The following is a 24158-nucleotide window of genomic DNA, read 5'->3' as shown; positions in this document are numbered from 1 at the left end:
TCACACATCACTGTTCAGCTTCTTCTATAGCCAAACATTTTTATTTTATCATTTGTGCAGCTGGTTTGGGCAGTATTCAAACCCTCCTATTTATTCTAATGTTATAATGTTGGTCTCTGATACTAAACAAGTTTAAATTATTATTTTAATTCTTCAAAAAACAAATTTACACTTCTGGTTGGTTTAGAGCTTGTACCTTTCTGAATTGTTGGCAATGATTGTAATTGACCACATATCTGAACTTGTATGAACTGCCTGCCTTGATAAAATGGTGTGTCTGTGGTTTGGGGTTATAACTTGTGCTTTGAGCACTTATCTTGGTTTTCTTTGTGTCAGATTTTGGCAAAAAAAAATGCCACAGTATTCTCCCTCAGTGTCACTGCCTCAAGATATGCAATACATGGTGTACTTTTCAAAATATGACTTTTATTTTCTTTTAATTTTAAGTTTAATCAGTCAATGTCTTTGTTCTTTATCAAGTGAAGCATTGTTATATGGAAATAAAGATATCACAGCATTAATAACAGTATCGTCATTATTTCTTTAAATGAGAGTGAGAAATTTTATTACAAGTAAGTAAGTATAGAGTTCACAAAATAGAGTTCAGGTGTTAGTCCTGAACCGCTGCGACTGAGCCGTGCCACCACTGTGGGCTGACCTGACCTGCATGTTTTTGGAGGTCTCCTCTTTTCTCCTCTGGTCATCTGAAACGGTGCAGCGCCTCCTGGGTTTGACTCTGTGTCAGAGCGTGGTGTCCTGCACTGGTGCTCCTCCTCCTCTCTCTTGCTCCTGCGCAGCTCCCTCCGCGCCACAAGAGAGATTAGCAGTTAATCTGTTTTATTCTCCAGTGAACGTCCAATAGCCAGAACAGTAGGCATGTGTGGCTTAGCTGTGAGTCTTGCCGGGATACCTCCTCGTCTGTCCCTTTTTTGGTTTCAAGTATCGCCTCTTGTGATGCCTCCACTGTGCGGCAGGTGTGGGGGCTCTTGGTGCCTCTTCAGTGTCTCAGAAGAAGTTTGAAGGTCTCAAATGGGTTTAGCTGATAAGATAGCTTTTTGTATACTTTTAAAAAGCTACTGCCACCTCAGGTCATACGTGTAACTGCACCTTCTATACCAAGCTCGTGCATGACGGCAATTCGGACCGAAGTGACACCTTTTTTAGTTTTTTAGTGCAGGATTTTAGAGGCAGTTGTGGTGAACAGGTCTGGGCTCATTCTACACATTAGGACATTGTTGGAACATGTAGGGGGAGGAAAATACTTAATTTTAACATTTTTAAACTCTGTATAGTCCCTTAAAGGACCATTATGAACTTTTTGATTTTCAAAAAAATCCACTGAACCCCAGAAAAACCACAGCAAAGACTTACAAAAGTATCCAGTAAAACAATGTGGAGCACGGAAACCACAAATGCAGCTCGCCAAAAAATGCAAAAAATGCAGCTGTACCGAGAGAGAGGGCAGTTGCTTCCAATTTTTATGTCGCCATGACAAAAAAAAGAGCAACCTGTCAGGAGCAAGAACCCTTTATCAAGTCTTGAGCCTAGATCTTAGTAGTGAAGAGTGAAGACTGTTGCTGGTGGACTAGGCTTGTTTTTGGTTGAAGAAAACCAACACAAACACAGGGAGAGGATGCAAACTCCGGAGCTGTGAGGGCTACTAACCACTCAACCATTGTTTTTTGTTGGTTTTTTATATGTATTTATTTTAGGGCTGGGACTTTTTCCCTATTAATTCTGATTAATTAATTACATAAGGATTTAGTGGCACAGACACTTTTTCAGTTTCCTTTTTTCTGCAAGACGTTGCTTAGGGACGAACGCGCGTAAAGCCAAAAACAATATTACTGCGAAACTTGTTTATTCACACAGTTAAGCCGACAAACTTATTTAAAAAGATCATTCTCCAAACTGCTTTTGTCTTTGAAGTGTTTGAAATGATCACACAGACCTAACATCTTCATGAAAATAGGCTGATACAAAAAAGCATCTAGAATATACCTAAAATAATGGGGACAATGCACATTAATGAACATAGAAATGAGACAAGAAACATAATTGAAAAAAGTGGTCAAATGTCTGATTCCTCTTTAGTGCACAGTCCCCTTTAGAGGCTCTGGTTATTTTACCACTTGCTCTGGATTTGGCCTTAATTCATTCAAAGATGGTGAAGAAAGTTCTTGCAAAATCTAGAATATTGTATTTTTAAAGTCTTAGGCAATCATAAGTGGAAAGTTTCTGAAAGTATAAAAACCTGATGACAATGTTGAAATGAAGTCTGACCATATGATGTTTACTGTATGTGTTCACAGTGGCTATATTTGTCACTGCAACATAGGAGACAAATCACACAGTCAGCTATAAAGAAGGAGAACATGTTAGTCACTGGTAGAGGAAACACACGAGAAGACTGAGTCAGACGGGAAATTGCAAATTAAATGTCGTATTCAGTGAGCTGTAAGCAGTAAGTGTTTAAAAGTAGAAAATACAAAGAAATTGGCTATTGCTTGAATAAATTAAACAATGTATCACAATTATAGACTGAGGGGGGAAAGGTTATTTACCCATGACTCAAATCAGTGAGGGGACCAAATATGCCAATTTAACTATTCACTGCGAACGGACCCTTTCACCAGAAAATCTACAAAACAATTGATCCTGGAGCAATGAGACCACCATGATCGAAAGTACAGGCACCACATGCTGACCACTCATGGCCACTGGGTCACTGGAAGGTCAAATATGCACAAATGTCAACTTTCTTTTCCATACAAAAAGTTGCATAATGCATGTTTAACCAAGCTCATTTTCTTTAGTTTAGCTTTACCCAAATCTAAAAGCTTTTCGACAGGAGAGTTTACAGCCTATAGACCAGTGTAATGCCTCATTTGAAAGCTAAGACCTACATAAATGTATGTCACATTTTTTAAGCTTTTTGGGCCCTTTTTTGCAGTGCTTTTGCTGCTCTTCTGTGGCTTTATCATCACTTTTTAGTCGTGTTTTTATTGCTTGTTTATTGGGTTGTTATTGGTTTCGGGGAAGTTTTTGTCGCTCTTTTGTTGCTTGTCACTATTTTTATGCTTTCAAAAAGCTTTTAGATTTGGGTAATGCCAAACTGGACAAAATATGCTCAGTTCAGGTGGGGGTTAAGAGATTAAATAATAAAATTACATAGAAAACATGTGGTATGGGTCGACTAAGGAGATTCAAGCCGAGGACCCAGAATGTAGAGAACAGAAAAAGGGGATATATGGTTTCACTTCTCTCACAAGCTCCATGCTTCTCTCTTTTCATTATGATTAATGGTGAAGCTTCAAATAGAATTTGATGAGCTAGACAGTTTATCGTGGTGTTCCTTTTGTGTGGTGTGTTTTCAGGCTGCTGCGAATGGAAGGTGGGAGTGGCGGAGGTCACAGGTGACACATAGGAATCTTTAAAGCCACTGTTAAGGGGCCTGCGCTGTATCTCTGAAATTAGTGAGCAGGCTGGGAGCTATAGGTCTGGTCAACGTGAAGTGCAATCTTTTCCTATATGCAAGTTCATAAAGGTGATATGAATGCTTTATAATAAGATGCACAAATCTCTAGGTTTACAATACACTAATAAAATACAATAAAAGTTCCACTGCTAGAAAACAAATCAGGTATAGTGCCTTCAGTTATTCTACTGGCATAATTAAAATTAGCCAAAAAAAAAAGTAGAGTATAGAATCAATGAATATCAGAAACTTACTGTAATAAAGAACTATTAACCCATAAGAAACCAGACCATTTTTTCTTTAAGGGAAAATTATGCTGGTTATCACACAGACTGAATGGATAGAACACATTTCTGATGTTATTTTGTGGAAACAACTCCTAAATCAAAATAACTTCTTAATAAGGCTAAGCAACAAAAAAATCCAGGCATTCATGCTCCTTTACCTGCTTTTGACACAGATTTGTCGGACTACACTGCATTCAATTTGTTGTACAGCTTGCCTAAGGCCAAGAGATATCAGGTTAGGCTTATCTGAAAGTTTGGAAAGAGTAGATCCCAAACCAAATGTAAGATGTTTGTATCACATGTGTTACACTGGGTTTTTGGGTGAAAAACTAGACATGCCAGGACCCACAGAGGTGTGATCAGTCCCTGGAGGGCAATGTAGATTATTTCTTGTTTGTTAGGCAGACAAAAATTAGTAGATTCCATAACAAAAACAGTAAGTGTCTATCACGTTCTGCTCTGGAGTAATGGGCACAAGAAAAATACAAAATATGTACAGCGGGTGGTGTACGAACTCATGACCAAATGTCAACTCAATGTTACTCTGCCCACATGGGGCCTCGGGACTTGGGAGAGGGCTCATTTTAAAGCACCGGCTGAGCTCTTTCCAGTGCAAACCCTCCCAGGTCTCTATCACTTCAGTTTGTGATTTAGTGCCCCATGAGGCCTACAAAGTTGGGAGAGATCTCATTTTACAGCTCTGACCCTGCTCTTTGCTATGAAAAAACAAAACAAAACAAAACAAAACAACAAAAAAACAAGTCTCTATCACTCTGGGTTTTGATTTTTTGCCGGGACGTTGTCACGACCCCTTCCTCTAAAGTCATTTGTGACCTCACTGATCCACAAAAGACATTGTTTTGTGCTTTCAAATGAACCACAGAAGAAAACATTAATGAAAAATAACTAATTGAGCTTCATTATTTTATCAACTCACTGTATTTTTCTTATTGTCTTATAGGTGTCACATGACATTTTCTGTAACACTTTTTGGCCTTTGTTTACACTTTTTATTTCATTTGTGTCGATGAATGTGCTCAGAACAGTTTAAAGTGATGTTTGACATGTTATTTAATGATCACCATTGTTTTGTAGGTTTAACATACTATTGTAGTAAGTAAAACAAAAAAGAGCTTTGTGAAATGAGCTAGTTTGCTAGGACTCATTTGGCAAAACACCATTTTGCAAGTGATGTTATGGGGACAAGAATTCGCTTGCGGTCATGACTTCTCCAATATGTTAAGTGGATCACTTAGGCTACTAGGACTTCAATGGTTCAATTGAAGATTAATGTTCTATTAGGAACTTTCCAGAGTATTTAGCTTGTGCGTAACACCTGCGTCACCGTGGGTCCTTATGGGTTTTAAACCAGATACTTTTTCATTCATTGGATAGGCTACTTTTGTTGATTACTTTTATCCAGTAGGTTTAGTAGATGCGCTAAAGCTCGAATTCACTCCCTCACTTTATTCTAAATGTTTGGCACAAATTTGGTCGAAGTGTTATGACCACGCACCCATAAAATTACACTCCTCTGAGTCACGGCAGAAAAGCGCGTCCTCCTCCCTCTCTGTTTGTCTCTCACTCCCAAACTCCACAACAACCATAAAAGCAGAGCGTGCGTGGCTCCGCTCAGACTGACAGCGCGGTTTGGACCAATAACATCCCGAGGGAAAGCTCCGGGGGACGGCCTCTTCAGTTTGCCCCGGTGATCCGAGAGTGGACGGGACCTCTTGTCAGCAGCAGCGGAATCACTGCGCCAACAACTCCACCATGACCGCTCCGGTTTGGGCTTTCGTCTGCTCCACCGCCGTGACTCTGGTTTGCCTCGGATCTGCGTCTAGCGGTAAATACAGTGATTTAATTTAACCCTGCGAGGAGATTTGCTTTCTTGACAAATTTGGCCCAAAGCCAAATCAACTAGTTTTAGCCTACTTGTATCTGAGGTTTTTTGTAACCTAGATTAGACAGATTTGAAGTCTATGTCTCATTTATAGGCTCTGAAAAGAATTACTAGACTTTTTCATACTTTTCAGGTTCATACTGTCTTAGTTTAAACTATTGAAGGTTGTTCTTTTAGTAAGACAGTGTTACCTTTAATATATTAGGCTACACCTCATGGTCCTATAGAGTGGACTCTTCCATTATTTCTTCTGTATGCGTACTTGTGTTTATCTACTACACTTCAAGTACATTTAAAGGACTACATTTACCTAATATCAACCTTTTTGTTAGTGTTATGTATTGTCTACCACAGCCTCAGCAAGGTTAGTGTATGTCCATAAAAAAAAAGACGTGTATTACATGTTGGAGTGTTTTTGTTATGGATGATTCTGAACTTCTTCCTTCACTCCATGCATTTCTGATTTGTAAGGCTGAAAAAGTGCACGGTTATATAACCATGTTCATGTTTTCCTCTGCCTCTCTCCTGTGCACATTTTTCCAGATGATCGCATTGTTGAACAGCGTGAAGTCACCTTTGACATCGGCCACATCATGCAAGGTGCATGTCTGGGAAACACATAAGCCATTATGCGCGTACATCCGTGCGGAACTGTTTGTGTTAATATCTTATCCTTTGTCTGATAGACTTGCAAACAGATTCACACTTCATGCAAAAAGAGAAGGACGTATCAGATCTCTTAGCTTTTTTTAAAGGTGAGTTATTGCACTTATTAGCATGTAGAAGCTGATGGACAGAATTTGGCATCCACACAGCAGTGGCTTGACGTCAGAGGTCAAGCCACAATTAATCAGCCATCAGTACAATTGATTCCAATCAAATTGTTTAAAATGTACCACTTATCTGTTGTTATCTGCCTATTAACAATCACACAGTGTCGAAGTGGCTAACACTCTCTTATCACTGCTGGATTGTCCCAGGATTAACTTCCAGCCCAGGGTCTCTCTGTGTATGAATGTGTTTCTTCCGGGCGGTCTGGTTTCACCAATCAACCTACAACGATTTAAGCAGATTAAAATCTTAGGCAGTTGTGACCAAATCCTAGTTTAAGATTAAGACACAGTTTGAAGAAGTGTACTTTAACATAAACAGGATTAATATATTTATTATAATGGGCTTTTCAATGTTTCTCGTTACTTACCAGAACAACCCAGTCCAGGATTTTCCCCGAGAGCCAGTGAGTACTAGTGAGTTTCTTCTCTGTTATCTTCTTTATACTCTGAAATCATTTTCCATGTAAACCTGTTTCTGCAGGTCGCCCCCGTTCCTCTGTCCCTGTGGCCTATGTGGAAAGGTATTCTGTGCAGTTCCCTCTCGCTCGTCCCTCTTCTGAAAACATGCAGGCCATCTGTCTCCATGGGAACCGTCGTCCGCGGTATCCTGCGTCTTATTTCCCTGCCTCTGGTTACGGGGTGAACAAACGAGAGGCCGATGCTGTGAACACACTCGAGGCCTGGTTTGGAAACTGCTGCAGAAGCAATCAGACGGAGGAAGTGACTCTTTGCTGCGCCACACAGGCTGTAAGTAAAATAACTAATCATGCAACAACCGCAAACTTACACTTAGTACTTTTTACAGTTCTGTTGTCCCTTTTTACAACAAAGAGCTCTAAATTCAATTACTGCAATATAGTATATAGTAAGTATAGAGTAAAAAGGTTTACTGACGCCTGAAATACCCATCTTTTCACCTCGTTATTAAAGAATATCTGCTGAGCTGTCGGTGAAACATTGGTGGTGTTAGCCAATACATACTGGGCTTGATCATGTTTTTGGGCCAGATTAAAGGATTTTGTGGGACATTTTTGGTCCCCGGGCCTTAATTTGTCCTCCTCTGACATTTACAGAATATTTCTCCCCACTCTTTACCTTATGCTGTAGTAGTCTACTGAAAATACATATTTTCTGTGTGAAAGGTATAAGGTATATTGGTTTATAAAAAAGGTTAAAAAAACAACAACATTTAGACACTGGCAAATTAGATGCAAATTATTTCCTGTACATAAAGGCTTGGGGCTTTTTTGTTGTTGTTACAAATTCTGTATAATTCCCAGTAAATTAACTATTTACAGGGTTTACATGCTGTACATTTTTTTTCTTTATGCAAGCCGACAACACGATAAGAGAGTCCACACCACATTCTTCACATTGCAGAGATGATGGCGCTCACATATTTGAATGCTTTGGAGCGTGTTTTCTCGATAAGCCCATTATAAACAGAGCAGGCAGACATAACAGACAGGCCTTGGCTGGAGCCTCGTTTACCTGCCCTGGGGCATGAACCGTCCCAAAAGATAAAATCTTTACCAAAAAAGGATGGATATTTCGGTTTAATGTAATGCCATGTTATTTTTTTTTTCTGCAGTGGGAAAAGTCTGTCAGTCATTTCTGTAAAGTGGGCTCTAGTATCAAGGCTCCTTATTTTCACTGCTGTAAGATTAGCGGCAGTGAGAGACTTTCATGCTTTGACAACTCGGCAAAAAACCCAAGCTACAACCCTACTGAAGAGGAGCCGGTGCAGCCTGTGCCCCCTAAAGCCAAGTTCAGCTTTGACCCTCAATCCTGCCCCGGGTAAGAGGAAACAAAACATTTGCTGCCAATCTCACACACCACATTAACACTGATAATTAGGAGGAAGTTGAGCTCAGATCAAACTTTCTGTAATTGGGGATCCTAATCTTTTGTTAGCACCTTTTTTAGAAACTTAATACATGTTTACTCTCTAGAGTATTTACCATAGGACTTAGTACCGTTCAAATTTTCCCCGATATCGGTACTTTAAAGGGATACGGATTTTAAAAATGTTTAAGCTATGTATTTTCAACCCCCTACATGTTCCAGCCATGTCCTAATATGTAGAATGAGCACCACAACTGCCTCTAAAATCCCGCACTCAAAAAGTTGTTACTTCGGGTCCGAAGTGCCGTCATGCACCAGCTTAATATAGAAGGTGCAGTTACACGTATGACCTGAGGTGGCAGTAGTGAGTATAAAATGGCCAACTTGAATCTAGTCCCTTTAATGATACTTGGTTTACGATACTGATACCTGAATACCTGAAACATAACAATAATGGGATATATTCAAATTTACATCATCATTTCCAATGTCGATAAAGTGGGGAATAATTTGGAAAAAGGTTGAGGTAAACTGTGGCAAAAAGCAAGAAAAAAATGTGTAAAATAAAGAAAAAGAAAAATGGGGTAAACATAGAGAAAATACTGATGAAAAATTGGCAAAAATTAGGAAAAAATTGGGACAAAAATATGGAAACATTTTTTTTTGGGGGGGGGGGGGGGGCAAAAAATGTGGGGGAGATTGGGGGAAAAAAATGAAGAATAAAGTGGGCCAAAAATAAGGAAAAAATAGGGAGGGGGGGGGGGGCAAAAAATCATTTATTTGAGCTGAGACGTCATTTGTCATTTCCGTTAATGCCTGTCCCTGGACCAACAGCATCAAAACTGTATTTTTCGACAGTTTATTTTTTAGATGCCTGTAGTAACTCAACTTTTTTTTCCGATAACATACTGTACATAGCTCTAACCATACAGCACCACTGAAAACACTTGACCTTTTGCTGATACGAGTTGACCATCACAAATGCCTCATTTTAACAGGGCAGCGATGATTCCTCACAACATCAGAGGAAAAAGCAGACAGAAGGAAGCAAAAACCCCAACTACATCCCTAGAAGTCAACCTGACCTTCCCTCCCGCTCCACCTATACATTCCAATATTGAATCTATTTGTCGCAATCAGAGGCTGCGGCCGCTTTACAACATCAAGTGTCTGGCAGGTTTGGGCTACGACCTCGTGGCTCGTCAGGCAAAGACCACAAACCGCCTGGAAAAAGCCTTCAAACGGTGCTGCAAAAACAAACAAAATGCTCTTCCCTGTGCACAGAAATCAGTAGGTTATGTATTCCTATAATACAGTGGATTCATAACATTGTCATAACCCTCCAGTATTACATAGTTTGTGACTATTTTAATGTTTTTCATGACAGTGGGAGGAGCAGATGAAAAAGTTCTGCGTCGGCTCCAAGGGCAAACCGATTGATTTCCCGTGCTGTGATGTAGAAGCTCTGCCTCTGTGCTTCAGAAACATTTCAACAGATCCTGAATACACGAAGACTGTCCTCACTGAGAGCCTGTCACTGGACAATTTATGTGACACCCACAAAGTCATCATGAAGAAGTACATTATTATCACTCCATTTGAATACTGTATAGTTTATGTAAGACTCACTAAAGGAAAACTGTTCTTTTACAGATTCCCAGTTGGATTTTCTCTCAAGAGCGTAGTGAACAAATGCTGTCACCAGTCGGCAACAGAGAGAAGCACTTGTGTTCCTCAAGCGGTGAGAACAACATGTATTTATTATTTGAAATGGACAGCGCACATTAATAAAGAGGGCATGATATTTTAAACCTATATTCAACTGCTGATCGATCAAACATACATACTGTTCACTGACACAGACCATAGGAGGGACAAGTTAATTGTTTATAGGCCACTCCGGCTAGTCCTTTTAAAACAGCTATTCAATATTGATATATGGTACAAAAAAAATGACACAAGTAGGATCCTATTGAAAATCTAATCTTCAGACCCAACTTCCCTTTTTTGTCACTTTAATAAAGCAAACATATTCATATTTTCACAGCTGAAGGAGGAGTTTGAATCTATATGTTATATCCAATAACGTGGCCAGAATCTATGCATCCCTTAGAATATGTTCCATGTGGTTGGTTTTTATTGTTAATTCTTTGTCTTTTCTTTTTTTATGACTTGATCTTTATTAATAAACAAAAAAAACAAAACAAAATACAATAGATATAAAAGTGTGCCTGCAAAGCTGTGACAATTTCAAGTGGAAACGCCAGCATTGCAGTCATTTCAAAAAGTCAAGCTGATTACGTGAGCTGGAGATGCCATTGAATGTGCGTTTCCGATGACATCACACATAGTCCCGGTGGCCATTTTGAGTCCCGAGGTAGCATTATGCAGTACTACAACCATAGAAATATATACACTACAACCTGTAACAATATCTCTACTCAGGATGAAAATGAAAGACAACTGATTGACAGTGGCATTTTTATGTACTCGTAATCATTGCTCAAGAAGATAACAGTCAAAACACAACCCCAGAGAGCGCACCTTTATGTGATATAAGCAGCAAATGTGGCACAGACGTAGCAGCTCTGTCTGTTGAGCTACAGCAGGATTTACTAAAGATCTGCTTCACTCTGAAGACAAATTAACACATCAAAGAGGAAACAGAAAACCTTTCTCTATGATTTTTACAGTTTGTCATGTCAACAGAGTCTCAGTGTGAGTCAGTGTTTAAGATGCTCAAGACGTTAGCATGCTACCGGTTAGCAACTGTCATCAAGCAACTGTCAATGACTTCAACACGAACATCTATGAACCCTGAGGAAATACTACAGTAACAGCTCAGCTCTGACCTCTGTCACATGTTATATCCAAGGTTAGATGTTTGGAGTGTGGTTTCCAGGCTTTCTCTTGGAGAGGTTGGAGCTGAACTGTTGAAGCTAAATGCTAACACTGACTCACTGTTTTCTTCATGTAAATGTGTGCCTCTGGGGCTGTGTTTTTACTCTTTTCTTCTTGAGCAATGATTATGAGTACATAAAAATGTCACTGTCAATCAATTGTCTTTCTTTTATATCCTGAGTAGAGATATTGTTACATGTTGTAGTACTGCATAAATCTACTCTGATATTCAAAATGGCCGCCATAACAACAAAAGTCACATGACTGAAAAGCATGTGTATATGAGAAGTTCTGTTACAATCATCTACCCTATTTAACAATCTATAAGATAATCTAACTGTTGACTCAGAGAGCGATGCCAATGAGTAAGAGAAGGAACAGATGGACCCTTCCACTCCTTTATTAGTAACTTCCTCCCCATCATGATAGAGGCCACTGTGGGAGGGAGGAGGACAAGTTGCTCCGTATTGAAGGGTCCCCAAGAGCATACAGCCTGCTACTGAAGGGTATATTCTGACCTTTGGACCTTTTTGGTTATTTCTATTTTACTTTATGGGGATTTTTAGATGATGACAAAACTGCAGTTAAAACAGGTGTAGGACCTATGCATCAAATCCCTCTGGTGAAAGTGTTTAGTGAGAGTAAAAGTGTTACTTGACAAGAGAGGTATGTTCCATAATTGGGTTTGCTGGCTAAAAAAGCAAAATTAGACTGATTTTCATGGGTATGCAGTCCCTTTTCCAGAGTGCATACTGATATACGGTACTAAACATTGACACATGTAGGATTTCATTGGACTGGATCCAACTTCACTTTGTTGTCATTTTAATAAAACATACATATTCATATTTTCACAGCTGAAGGAGGAGTTTGAAGCGATATGTTCATCAAGAAAGGCTGCACGTCCGTCTATGCGCCGCTGCTGCCGTGATTCCTCTGAACAGTGTTTCAATGAAATTATCATGGAGGCCATCACTAAGGCAACTGGCTTTTCTCTCCAGAGGAAGAAAAGATGCCCCGTCTCTTAAACTTTTGTACGACCCTTTGCGGACCCTACTGGCTGGGGCCTTTTAAATGAATTACTAAAATGTGATGATACTGCAAAACGTTTATCTTTTATTGAGAAGGTATATGACATAAAAATGTGTTACCTGTCTGCATGACTCTACCACTGTTTTATTTTATCATGTCAGTGATTATCCAATGCCTTTTTCTCAGATCAGATTTGTTTTTTCCTTGTTTTGTATTAAATGTTTGTAAAGAAATAAAATATTGATTTGGTATTGGATTTTGTTTATAATGATATATGATACTAGAGCGGGTCGTCTCATGATTGGAAGGTCGGGGCTTTGAATCCCATCTCCCACAGGTGCGCACTGTCGTTGTGTCCTTGGGCAACACACTTCACCCACCTTGCCTCCAGTGTCTGTGTACATTGGTGTAGTGAAGTGCTTTGAAGCAATGGTGCCCAAAACCGTAGCAGTAATTTTATACAATGTTGCTTTAAAAAATGTGATCGGTTTAAAAAGGTAATCAGGCCAATATTTAAGTTTGATTATCCAGGCCTAAAAATATGCATGAATTCATTTTGACTTATAAAATAGTCATATTTGATATTTGACACCAGTGTTAATTTCGTTGACTAAAATATTTAGTCTTAATTTTTGTCAAAGTGATATTTTTGACGACTAAAATTGGACTAAAACTAAATTAAAAGTTTAAAACTATGACTAAAATGTCTATATATTTTAGTCGACAATAAAAAGACTAAATAAAAATATAAAGGAGAGACTAAAATCATCTAAACTTCTATTGACAGTCTGAAAGAGCCTCATATCATGTAAATTCACTGCCAAAGGAGCAGCTCTGAGCTTTGTTCATGTGGGAGCAGCTCCATGAAGCAGAGGACCAGGATTAAATATGATTATAATGAGTATTATAAATGCAAAGTCGATTAAATTTACATGCAATTTTAGTCGACTAAAGTAGACAAAACATTTTTCATTGTTTTTTAACTAAATCTCGACTCTAATTGAATTACATTTGTTCATTACATCAAAATTAACACTGTTTGACACCAATCTCAAATTAAAATAAAATGTTGAGAAAACAGACGTATTCGAATGTTGGCCTAGACGTATGCTGTGTGCATGTACCATAGATATAATGTACTTTATTAAAACTTTAAAGTCTCAAGTTTGCCAAGTCGTGAACATTTTGCGGTGCAGTCCCAGCCTCTCCCTCCAGAGGCCGCTGTGGAGCCTTGAGCATCGGGAGCTAGCGCCGTTGATGTGAGCAGATCATAATGGCGACTGCTGGGACAGACTCGGGATCAACAGCCCCAGGTATTTAATCAAAACATCCCATCTTGTCGCATTTTCTTGTATTTTATCGGTCTGAAGATCATAGTCCGTTGAAGAGGCTCGTTTATATGTTGCGGTCGCGGCTTGGTCAGATCCGTCGGAGCCGGGTGGCTAGCGCGAGTAGCTAGCAGCGTAGCTTCTATCACAAATAAAGGAAATAATCAAAGCCTTAACTTTAACAAGGAGGGGAAAGGACATCACAGTGAATTAAACAGTGTTTTTCCGATCAGATACAAGTATTTAGCTATGTTTCCTTTCGACCGATATTGTGTTACAAGAAAAAAACCTCCAAACTAACGGTAACATGGATATAACTGTTCCCTGACCACGTTGAATAAAGCGATGAATCATAATTTGTGATATTTTAGGACACAGATGTAACACTGGGAGTTTATTTGGCATGGGATCGTTTTGAGGCTGATTGTAATTAGGCCCTCTAACCTAACCCAATTTCAGATAGCGGTCCGCAGTTATCTTTTCTCCCTCATGTGGTTACACCCCCACCGCTTCTGTGTCCTATAAGTTTGCCTACGACACAACACATCTCACATTATTGCATTCAGCTACTAAATCAGCAGTTTGTTAGCATCAACATACACACTGGTACAGTTTGTACATCTACAGACAGAACATAAATCTGGTCATTCAACAGTACACGGAATATGCACACACTGGCCTGTATTAGTTGCTCCAGAGATGGATTTTACGGAGTTTTACAGACATAGATGGACAGATGGTTTGCCTATTGTTTTGCTATGACAAGCTAATTGGGTTAATCCAATTCCTTGTAGAATCTGCTTTACTGTAGGTTCCAAGCCAAATCCTGATTATAGTTTGCTCATGTCTGTACCTCACACATTTGAGTTGTTGTTTTTTTATTACCATGTGATATCCACCAATATGCAAACACGGGACTTAATACTTTGCTGCGTGTGTACTGCTGTGTGCAGTGCTCATTTATTTGGTCACATGTCCACAGATATTAGGACTCAGTTCTGGAGGAGAGCTTTGCAGCGAGGTACTGGCATGGGCGTGTGTTTCTGTGTGTGATCAGAAACTGCATGAGACGATTACAGTCTTGCTTTATACAATTTTATGTATTTGGACATTTTACAATTCTAATAGAGTGAATGTGCATAAATCCTTGGCCATTGTGCCTTGCAGGCCACCGTTTGTCCTGATAATGACGTGCATGGCATTCCAAGATTCAGCCCATGTATTAATTCCCATAAGTCTTTTAACAGAACTTAAAAGTTCAGTCACTGTTCCAGCCGCAGTGCTGCTAAAGTTGACATTGCCTGTCAGGTGTTGGGCTGATGTTCGCCTGCGACTTTGACATAGGCTTGTTTTTATTACACCATAATAACTGTCAGTCACAAAGTAGGTTGATCAAACTGGAGTGTGTTTTTGAAGTGCTTGTGGCAGGGCCATATCTGCTGGGAGCCTGTGAATCTGGAACATCCAGCGCACAACCCATATTTATTCTGGGCCTCAAAGTAATCGGCCAGAGCTGGAAATAACCTCCAAAATGAAATAGTATATTTCTTGACTGTCTTTAACAAATATTGTTAAGGCAAGGCCATCAAATATATTTTACTCATTCTGTTTTACTGTTCCGCTGTTTTCAGGCACCAGCAGTTTTAGAAAAATGGCTCCTTCAGAGGTAAGAAATGTGCACCATGTTGTGAATCAACAAAACAAATTTAATTAAATGGTCATGACATAAGTTAACAAGTTCATCTCTGACATGACAGATGCCTGGCTCTTCAGGCACAACTCAGAGCATGAAGAAGACCATTGGTCATCGAGGGGTCGAGACCACCACAGGAGAGACCACTTATAAAAAGGTTTGGCTTTGACCTGTATTTTAAGTGTACCTCATTTAAGAAACACTATGTTAGGACAGTGTCATTTACAATGTGTCAGAATATGCTTTTTTCCCCAGACTACATCTTCAGCCCTTAAAGGAGCGATTCAGCTGGGCATCACTCACACAGTTGGCAGCTTAAGTCAAAAGGCTGAAAGAGACGTACTTATGCAGGACTTCGTGGTTGTAGAAAGCATTTTCTTTCCCGGGTTTGTCACTCTTTAGAGTTGACATAACGCTGTTGTTTTTCTTTATTTTACTGAATGTCTTTGTCTTTGGTTACAGCGAAGGCAGTAACCTGACGCCTGCTCATCACTACAGTGACTTTCGCTTCAAGACCTATGCTCCTATCGCCTTTCGATACTTCAGAGAACTGTTTGGAATTCGACCAGACGATTACCTGGTTAGTGCTTTTGGAAGCAGTTTTACTGCTGCTCAGTGCCTAATTTTTGTCTTTTTTATTTTATTTTTAAGTATTCCCTCTGCAATGAGCCACTTATTGAGCTGTCTAACCCTGGGGCTAGTGGATCACTCTTCTATGTTTCGAGTGACGATGAGTTCATTATTAAAACAGTTCAACACAAAGAGGCAGAGTTCCTTCAGAAGCTGCTGCCTGGATACTTCATGGTGAGAAATGTTGAGTATATGTTTGTGAGTTGAAGGACTGAAGAGACATCGCTTTTGTTAATGTTATTGTCTCTTTCAGAATATAAATCAAAACAAGCGCACCCTGCTTCCAAAGTTCTATGGGCTGTACTGCGTTCAGGCTGGAGGGAAGAACATTCGCATCGTGGTAATGAACAACCTGCTGCCTCGGATCATCCCCATGCACCTTAAGTACGACCTCAAGGGTTCCACCTACAAGAGACGAGCGTCCCCAAAAGAGCGAGAGAAGGCTGTTCCCATTTACAAAGATCTGGACTTTATTCAGGACTTGCCCGATGGGCTTCTTTTGGAGGCAGACAACTACAATGCTCTGAGCAAAACTATACAGAGAGACTGCTTGGTAAGATTTCTCTTTGTACTTACGTAGTGGCTTTACAAAGAAGAGAAGAGCTTTTTAATACAAACCAAGACTGTTCTTTAAACAAAGAGAGCACAAACTCAAATATGCTAAGAATTTATTGTGCAGAAACTCTTTTGCTGTAGTGCTGTAAAAAACACTGAAGAGTAACAATTATGAGACATTCAGCATCAACAAAAGATTTCTCTGCTCACCGCTGAGACATTGTTACGTGAACTGTGCTGTTGAGAAGGTGTCAGTTTCACCAGCGTGATTTGTTGTTCGCACTATTTGATTGACATGTCTGTGTGTAACTTAGCTCTTGCAGAGTTTTAAGATCATGGACTACAGTCTCCTGATGGGGATTCACAACATGGACCAGGCCAATCGGGAGAGAGACCGCGGAAACTCGGGAGACAGCGGTGGGTCAGAGGGAGCCGTGACCCCAGACCAGCGAAGACCCCAGGCCCAGAGGAGCCTCTACTGCACAGCCATGGAGTCCATCCAGGGAGAGGCCCGTGGGAAAGGGGCCCTAGACTCTGAAGACCAGTGAGTCCTGTCGTTTCTTATTGCTGTCACAAGGGCTTTTTATGACCTGATGAATTTGTAATCGATCAACTTTTGTAGTGTGCATTATTGGCAACGATCAACAAGGCAAATCACATACAGAAAAACATCAAGACATGGGAAATACACAGTACATGAGGTGCCTGTCGACTGGAGGACGGGGGCTGGGAGTTGAGAAAAAGTCATGAACGCAGACGCAGAAGGATTGCTCCGTGAAATGAATGTGTTTATAATGTAGTCGCACAGCCTTAGTCCTTATCCTTATCTTAGCTCCGTGACTTGGTATGAATGGGGAAAGTTGACTGCGTAGGAGAGATGGAGGTACAGCTGCTTGAAACCTCCTAGTTCATAAATGTATAATTGATTATATTAGCTTTTACTTGGTCTCAGAATTGGTTCAGTTCTCCAGAGCAGGTAGTTCCCTCCACAGTTCATCCCATTTTCCTGCCAAGATATAGTCCACCTTCATTTGTCCGTCTCCACAGCGAGCTGCCAGGTTGCATAACAGCTCATCGCTGTGCATTGCTTTCCGGTGTAAAATCCGTCACTCGGTCCAAAGTACTCTTTAATTTCAACCGGCAGCAGCGGGGTCTCTTTGCAAGCTGTCGACTTCCCAACTTTCCGATAAACCAGGGCAGCCCCTAATCCAATAAGCAAGTACCTTGTTATCAAGAGTCCAAATCAGTAAATATCTTTGCAGGACCGATAGGCAAATGCATCCATGGCAAACCCAGCAGTGAAAGTCCCGTCAGGGCAAACAACCTCCTCCATGGCCCCACTTATTTGTGAAAAACCCTTTGCGCTGAGAGACCAGTTAATCAGGTCCATTAAAAACAGCTCTTTTATTGTATAATGTTGGAGTGACATCAAGCTGGAGGTTCGCAGTTGTTTGTCAAAGCTAGCACTGAATCACTTAAAGAACTGTACAGACTGTCCACCCCTGCAGCTCACACATCACGTGTTTACCAGTGCTCAGGGCCTGCTTTGAGTGTGCAATAACAGTCGAATGATACAGAGTGCTGTCGCTCTGGACTTGTCTTTCCAGCATGGGGGGTATTCCTTCTCGTAACTCGAAAGGAGAGAGGCTGCTCATCTACATTGGCATCATTGACATCTTACAGTCCTACAGGTTAGTGACAAATGCTCCGTTTCCTGCCATTGGGCTCAAGGTCTGATTATGTCCTATTTAAGTGCGTTTTGTTTGATAGATTTATCAAGAAGCTGGAGCACTCCTGGAAAGCACTAGTTCACGATGGGGTAAGAGTACTTGTTTTCTTGGATGTTGTTTGAATGCAATTTTTGGTCAAAGGGTTTCTGCGGGTCATTGAAAGTCATAAAAAAAAAAGGCCTTAAATTGGATTCAAACTGGCTTTAAATATTGACATTTGTTAAACATTTTTTACTGAACAAGTTCATAAAAAATAACAAATTGTATGGTCTAAAACAAGTGGCAGTTTTGGCTGATATTGACCGCTTTTTTTGTTAAAATGTTGCCTGTTTTCTCCTCTGTCTGGTGAAATGTCTGCAAATCTTTTTCTGCGTTTGTGGCATTACAATATAGTATTTCAGCATTAAGAAGTACTACATTTGACTTGCCTCTGTCTGTAAACCCTGTGATAGTACCTCCTCTCTAGCTCTGCACACACATAATCTTGAGTGAAATTTGTGTAATGTCCTGGCGAAACACAATCTGTAAACCTATTGTAAGTATTAGATGAAACTAATCATTTGGAGACCCAAATTTGGAGATATATAGATGTATAGAATCTAGCTCACTTAACATGCTGAACATTTGGTGTAATTTTTAGATGAAGGTTTTTGAGTCATCATCTGTACTCTATAAGAAGTGTGGGACGTTTCGCCTCTCATCCAAGAGGCGGATGAATGAGAGGCAGAACATCCTACACTTCAACTACAGAGTACAGAAGATGACTCAAGAACCTTAATCAAAGATCGACTCCTCCTGTACGACTGAGAGCCTACACAGACATTTGGTGTAATTGTGTTAAAAATGTAACCACTTAATATTGATGCTATTGGTGTTTGTTTTGTTTTTCTTTGCAGGACACCGTGTCGGTCCACAGACCTGGCTTCTATGCTGAGCGGTTTCAACAGTTCATGTGCAATACAGCCTTTAGGAAAATACCTTGTAAGCACAATTTAAGCACTTTCGTCTTAAAAGTAATGATGATATTTGAGGTTGTTTTTGATGTTTGTTTCCAGTAAAAGCATCCCCGTCCAAGAAGAGTCGCGGTGGAGGACAGGGCGGGCTCAGGAGGGCTCAAACACTCGGGGGTCCCACTCCTCTTTCTCACACAGCCGGACAGCTGTCTATCGACTCCAGAATAGTCTACCACCCTAATTTCAAGAGCACTGAGTCTGAAGGGGATGCTGGTGAGTGCTACACATAGGTTTGTTATCGCAACCAAATTCAAAATGTTGCAATAACATTATTTGGAAGGTTATTTGGAGGCTGTACATTACTGTATGAAGGGGCAGTGAATGGAATTATGGAATTCATCACTGACCTTTTATGCTGGTTCAAAAACAGCACAGGAGAGCAAGGAATTGGCTGTTTTGGCTCTGAATACCAATTTCATACTTTCACATTTACCTTTACTATGTCTAATTGTAATGTTTTAATGAAGAAAAAAAGTGGCCAGTAGATCTCAGCCTGAATCATAGATTGTGATTACAAAGCTCGTTGTTTTGACCCTTGTGCTGCTCTTAAGCAGGAAATGGTGACTACAGACCTAATAATTAATACTAATAGGTTTTTAATTGTTGTAGTAGATTAACTATAACACTATAATGTCAAGCATAAGTTAGTCCTAAAGAAAAATAGCTTTAAATAGTTGAAATCTACACAAGGCCTAGTGAAGGTAGATCTTGCCCTCGGACTGAGCTGATGATGGTGCTGAAAAAGGCCGGTGACCGTGAAAACATGGAAGGGAAAGAGCATTGATTAGGGAAGGGAATCCCATATGTTTACTCTCACCGTTAGGGTTATGATTAATCATATGATCATGAAACCAGTGTGTGTCATGTTTCTACTTGAATACAAATGTCATGTTATTACACTTTCATACTGTGCTTTTGGACCTTTGTGCCATGTGATTACTGTGTTGTAAACAGTGTTGGTGGGATTTACTCCCAAAAAGTAATCCGATCACTGTTTACTCACTGTTGCTTCCTTGATTACTTTGTTTCAAACTAGGTCGTTTAGTTTAGTTGTTCTGGGTAAAAGTTTAAGCTACTATTTAAATATATATATACAAATAATTAAAATGTATTTGAAAAGTTCTTGAAGACACTGCGTACCTGTAAATAAGTGGTGATATCCTTCTGTTTTAGCTGTACAGTCTGGCCGGCCAGATCTGCTGCCCAGAACTCCTCCCCCGACCGACAACCCTGCTGACGCTGATGCCAATCTCTCCATGTCGTCAGTCGGCAGCACGGGAGTCACTGCCTCGTCTCCTCGGCTCCGGTATCTCACGCCGACCATAAACCTGGAACTTAGCGCATGATTTATTGTATGGTAATTTACTTTTGTTTTCTTTTAGATCTGTAGGGGTGGAAGTGCACAAATCTGATAACACAGAACAGGAACACGTTGGTTTCCACAGGTAAAGCTGCCACAAATTTAATGATGATTTTAATTGATCTAACGTCCACGTATTGATGTTCCAGTTTCGGCGTCGACGGGGCTGCAAATGTAACGGGCAACTCGTCAGGGAATGAGGATATAGTTTCACTTTCTGATATTCTCCCCGAGACGAACTGTTAATCCATTTCGTAAGTCAAAAAAAACACTTTTGAGCTCTGTATTTGTATGAAGTCCAATATAACATTTGTGATTATGTCTGTAGTAAAGACTAATGCAGTGCCATGCGACAACGGTCTTCGTCACGATGTGGTGGATGTGTGAAAGAAAAGACATTGTAAGCCACCTCTCCTTCCACTTGGATTTCATGTTTGATGCTGAGTGATGAGGCACAGTGCAAGAGATCGTTACAGTGAGCCGTTTCTGGACCTGATGGTGAAGACGCGTGGCAGGATTCCTCAGCCTTCACTCTCACTGTGCAAAACTCAAACAGCGCTCTCACAGATCTGAAGAGGCAGCTTTATAGTATTAACGAAATGAAGGTTTTTCTCTCACTTTGATGAAAATGGTTCATTCGACATTTCTGTGAAGGGAGGAGGGTAGAAGGAAGAAGAAATTGGCTCCTATTTAAGTCAGACTCAGTCCTCAGTGGACAGGCAGGCTGAGCAGAGGTGAACATATGAAGTAGGTTGACCTCATGAGCTGGAACAAATCCATTCAGTTTAAAGATGATTATCACGTATTCTCTGCTTTAGTGTTTAGAATAAGTTTGTAGTTATTCCGCTGAAGGGCATCCTTTTCCACTGCTGAATGTACATCAACTATGTATTCTTGAAGTACCTTATACACTTGGAAAGCTACTTTTTCTTTTTACAATAACTGTGTGTGCTGTAAACCGTGCTGGAGAGTAGCTCTTAAAGACACAGGTCACCAACTGGATATTCGTTGGTGTTTAATTGGCGCTGAATCCTGCCTTATCACTATTCACCGCGGCCAAACTCTTCAAAACTGCCATTTGTGTGAAGACCAATGGGTCATCAGAGTTAAAGAAAGTGGTTGTATGCAAGGAAGTTCGATTAATCTTGGCTACAATACAACATATTTGAATGTGTACTCGGGATGCACTGGTTATAGGAGTAATTTCTGCTGGTAACAGAAATAGTGCCCTGCCCATCCATTCTCGGACCAATATGACTGACTGCGTGGAACTAGTTTTTGTAATAATGTCGTCTTGTGCTGCTTGTGTCAGGTTGTTTTCTGTTTTAGACACTAAGAAAGATCTTTTTTTTTAGTTTGACTGTTACCCTTCACATTTCATGAAAAAAAGATGTGGTTCCAGGAAAATTGTTCTTCCAAGTCATCGCAACTAATTATATTGTTGTACTAAACGGATTGGGGCAATGTGAGGTGTGGATATAGGAGAGAAAGTCTTTGTGAAAAGCACAATGGAGGACATAGGACTGAGATGTTGAGGCACCAAAGATATAAGTCATGGTCACAGCACTAAGGGGAAGTACTGGGAACACTGGGAGAGACCTGTGTTTGGAGATTTACCCTCCAGGAAATCTTTTGTCAGATAATATTTATATCTGTAGAGGCCTGGCATTTTAAACTGAAGTATATATATGCTCTGGCTACTCACTTTGTAGATTAGTTTGCTATACTTGAACTGACTGAGTAGTGCTTACCTTTGATTCATTTGATTTACACAGCCACCAAAGATAAAACACTCCCGAGAATTACAGATAAAAAAATAATCTCATCTAAAGGTTCTGAAGTAATACAATCTCATGCTGTATTTTGTCTAAAGGGTTTGTCCTGTGTACAGTGGAAGTGCTGTATGAATTGCATGTACATAAATGCTCCGACAAGTCAGGTTTGATATCAGAAGTGTGATATTGTGTGCCAGATGTTCTTGACTTGGACTCTACAATGCATTTAAATGAACGCAATATAAAAACAATCCGTGACATTTTCAGAAGAGTACATTTATTAGAGACTGCTGTGGCTGAGGAGGTTTTGTATTCTGTTCCTTCAATGATTGTACGATTACTGTAAACTGACAGAAGGAGTTTTGAAACTTTATAGCATGTGCTGCCTATGAAGGGGAGGTTTTATAAATTCATTTTTATATTTCGTGTTTCGATATGATGTGAAATGGCTATATTCTTTCCATAACGATTGTGGGTTGTTAATCTCCCATGCTTTTTACATGAATGTTCACGTGGCTGCATTGCCAGTGTTGCTGGTTGTCTTCTATGCTTCGATTACTATATTTTTATTGTGTGTAAATTGTGCATATGTACATAAAAGTCACGGAAATGCCTTCTCATTCATGTGCTGTCTGTCATTCTGCCATGTTTTATTTATGTGGTGGTGACATGATTTTAAAGGATTAAACATATTTTCTAAAGTTGTTTTTTCTCTCTCTATTGATGTGATGTATTGATAGATTTATTTCTGATCTAACTACAACACTGCTGAGCTGGATGTGTCACAACATCACAATTATTAAATACTGCAGGGTGGCAAAGTTTGGCTATACACATACACATGGCGTGAGTTTGAGAGAGACACAACCAACCACAGTGGATGACTCTAACCCAATCTGCTATTAAACTTTTAATGTTTTTAAGTAATCAGGTAGTTTTTGCGGAAACACTTTATTTTACAGTACTCTTGATACATTGTACCTAAAACTGAATTTAGTACAATGTGATGTGCACTGTAACAATGTGTAATAACTTGTACCTAAGGGTTGGTTAGATACACAATGGAATAATATGTATTAGTAGGTTGTAGGTACTGTACTGTACATAATGTAATAAGACATAACTCAAACCCTAACCTTAAAGGTCCTATACCTGATATTTTGATATTGGTCCAAACTCATTCGTAACTTTCCTAATATCTTTGTAGCATCCAAATTCTCTACGGGGACAAATTTCATAACTTGCAGGGCCACTTTTCTGGATCACGTTCACAAAAATGCTAGAAAAATAGCCTGAAAGTTCATGAAATTGATACATATGTTTATTTCTTGCACACTGTTTTCCCTACAAGCATTTGAGTTAATATACTAAAGGAGGATAAAATAATTAGCTAGAAGTAAAATCAGCTTTAAGCCCTAACCGTAAGGGTCTCTTGTCCTATTATATTATGTACTTACAAAGTACTATAATCCTTACTTATTCCATTGTTTATGTAACCCATAGGTACAAGTTAGTACAGATTGTTACAGAGCACATTACATTGTACTAAATTTTAATGAGTTTCAATGTAACAAGTTATAATCAAATAAAGTGATGCCGTTTTTGCTTATGTCAGCTGTAAAATAAATACGAAAAAACAAAACATTAACTTATGAAACAAATTACGAAAGTATTTTAATAGGTTAATACACACAAGTTAATATATAAGTAAAAGTAGCTTGATCCAATTCACATTTTCAAAACACTGCATAAACCTATACAATAAAATACAGCTTGGCTTCTAGCAAGATAAATG

The 24158-nt window shown here is 39.7% G+C and overlaps 2 protein-coding genes across 2 annotated transcripts; both read left to right on the top strand.

Annotated features, from left to right (window-relative positions):
- Positions 1 to 6370: 6370 nt before the first annotated feature.
- Positions 6371 to 12465, top strand: LOC306966247 (extracellular matrix protein 1-like). Its single transcript, XM_079560942.1, has 8 exons — positions 6371 to 6423; positions 6873 to 6905; positions 6983 to 7248; positions 8093 to 8298; positions 9345 to 9636; positions 9734 to 9924; positions 10000 to 10087; positions 12105 to 12465. The coding sequence occupies exons 1-8, from the start codon at positions 6378 to 6380 to the stop codon at positions 12273 to 12275; spliced, it is 1293 nt and encodes a 430-aa protein (XP_079417068.1). The 5' UTR covers positions 6371 to 6377; the 3' UTR covers positions 12276 to 12465.
- Positions 12466 to 13468: 1003 nt separating this feature from the next.
- On the top strand, positions 13469 to 22245 carry LOC306966453 (phosphatidylinositol 4-phosphate 5-kinase type-1 alpha-like). The gene is made up of 16 exons (XM_079561219.1): positions 13469 to 13592; positions 15239 to 15273; positions 15365 to 15457; positions 15556 to 15686; positions 15763 to 15880; positions 15952 to 16104; positions 16184 to 16483; positions 16800 to 17029; positions 18093 to 18176; positions 18256 to 18304; positions 19112 to 19196; positions 19271 to 19441; positions 20402 to 20534; positions 20611 to 20673; positions 20738 to 20842; positions 20917 to 22245. The coding sequence occupies exons 1-15, from the start codon at positions 13553 to 13555 to the stop codon at positions 20832 to 20834; spliced, it is 1782 nt and encodes a 593-aa protein (XP_079417345.1). The 5' UTR covers positions 13469 to 13552; the 3' UTR covers positions 20835 to 20842; positions 20917 to 22245.
- The last annotated feature ends 1913 nt before the right edge of the window (positions 22246 to 24158 follow it).

The sequence above is a fragment of the Gobius niger genome, assembly GCF_951799975.1.
Source record: "Gobius niger genome assembly, chromosome: 8".
Taxonomy (NCBI): domain Eukaryota; kingdom Metazoa; phylum Chordata; class Actinopteri; order Gobiiformes; family Gobiidae; genus Gobius; species Gobius niger.
This window is presented reverse-complemented; position numbering and strand designations above follow the sequence as displayed.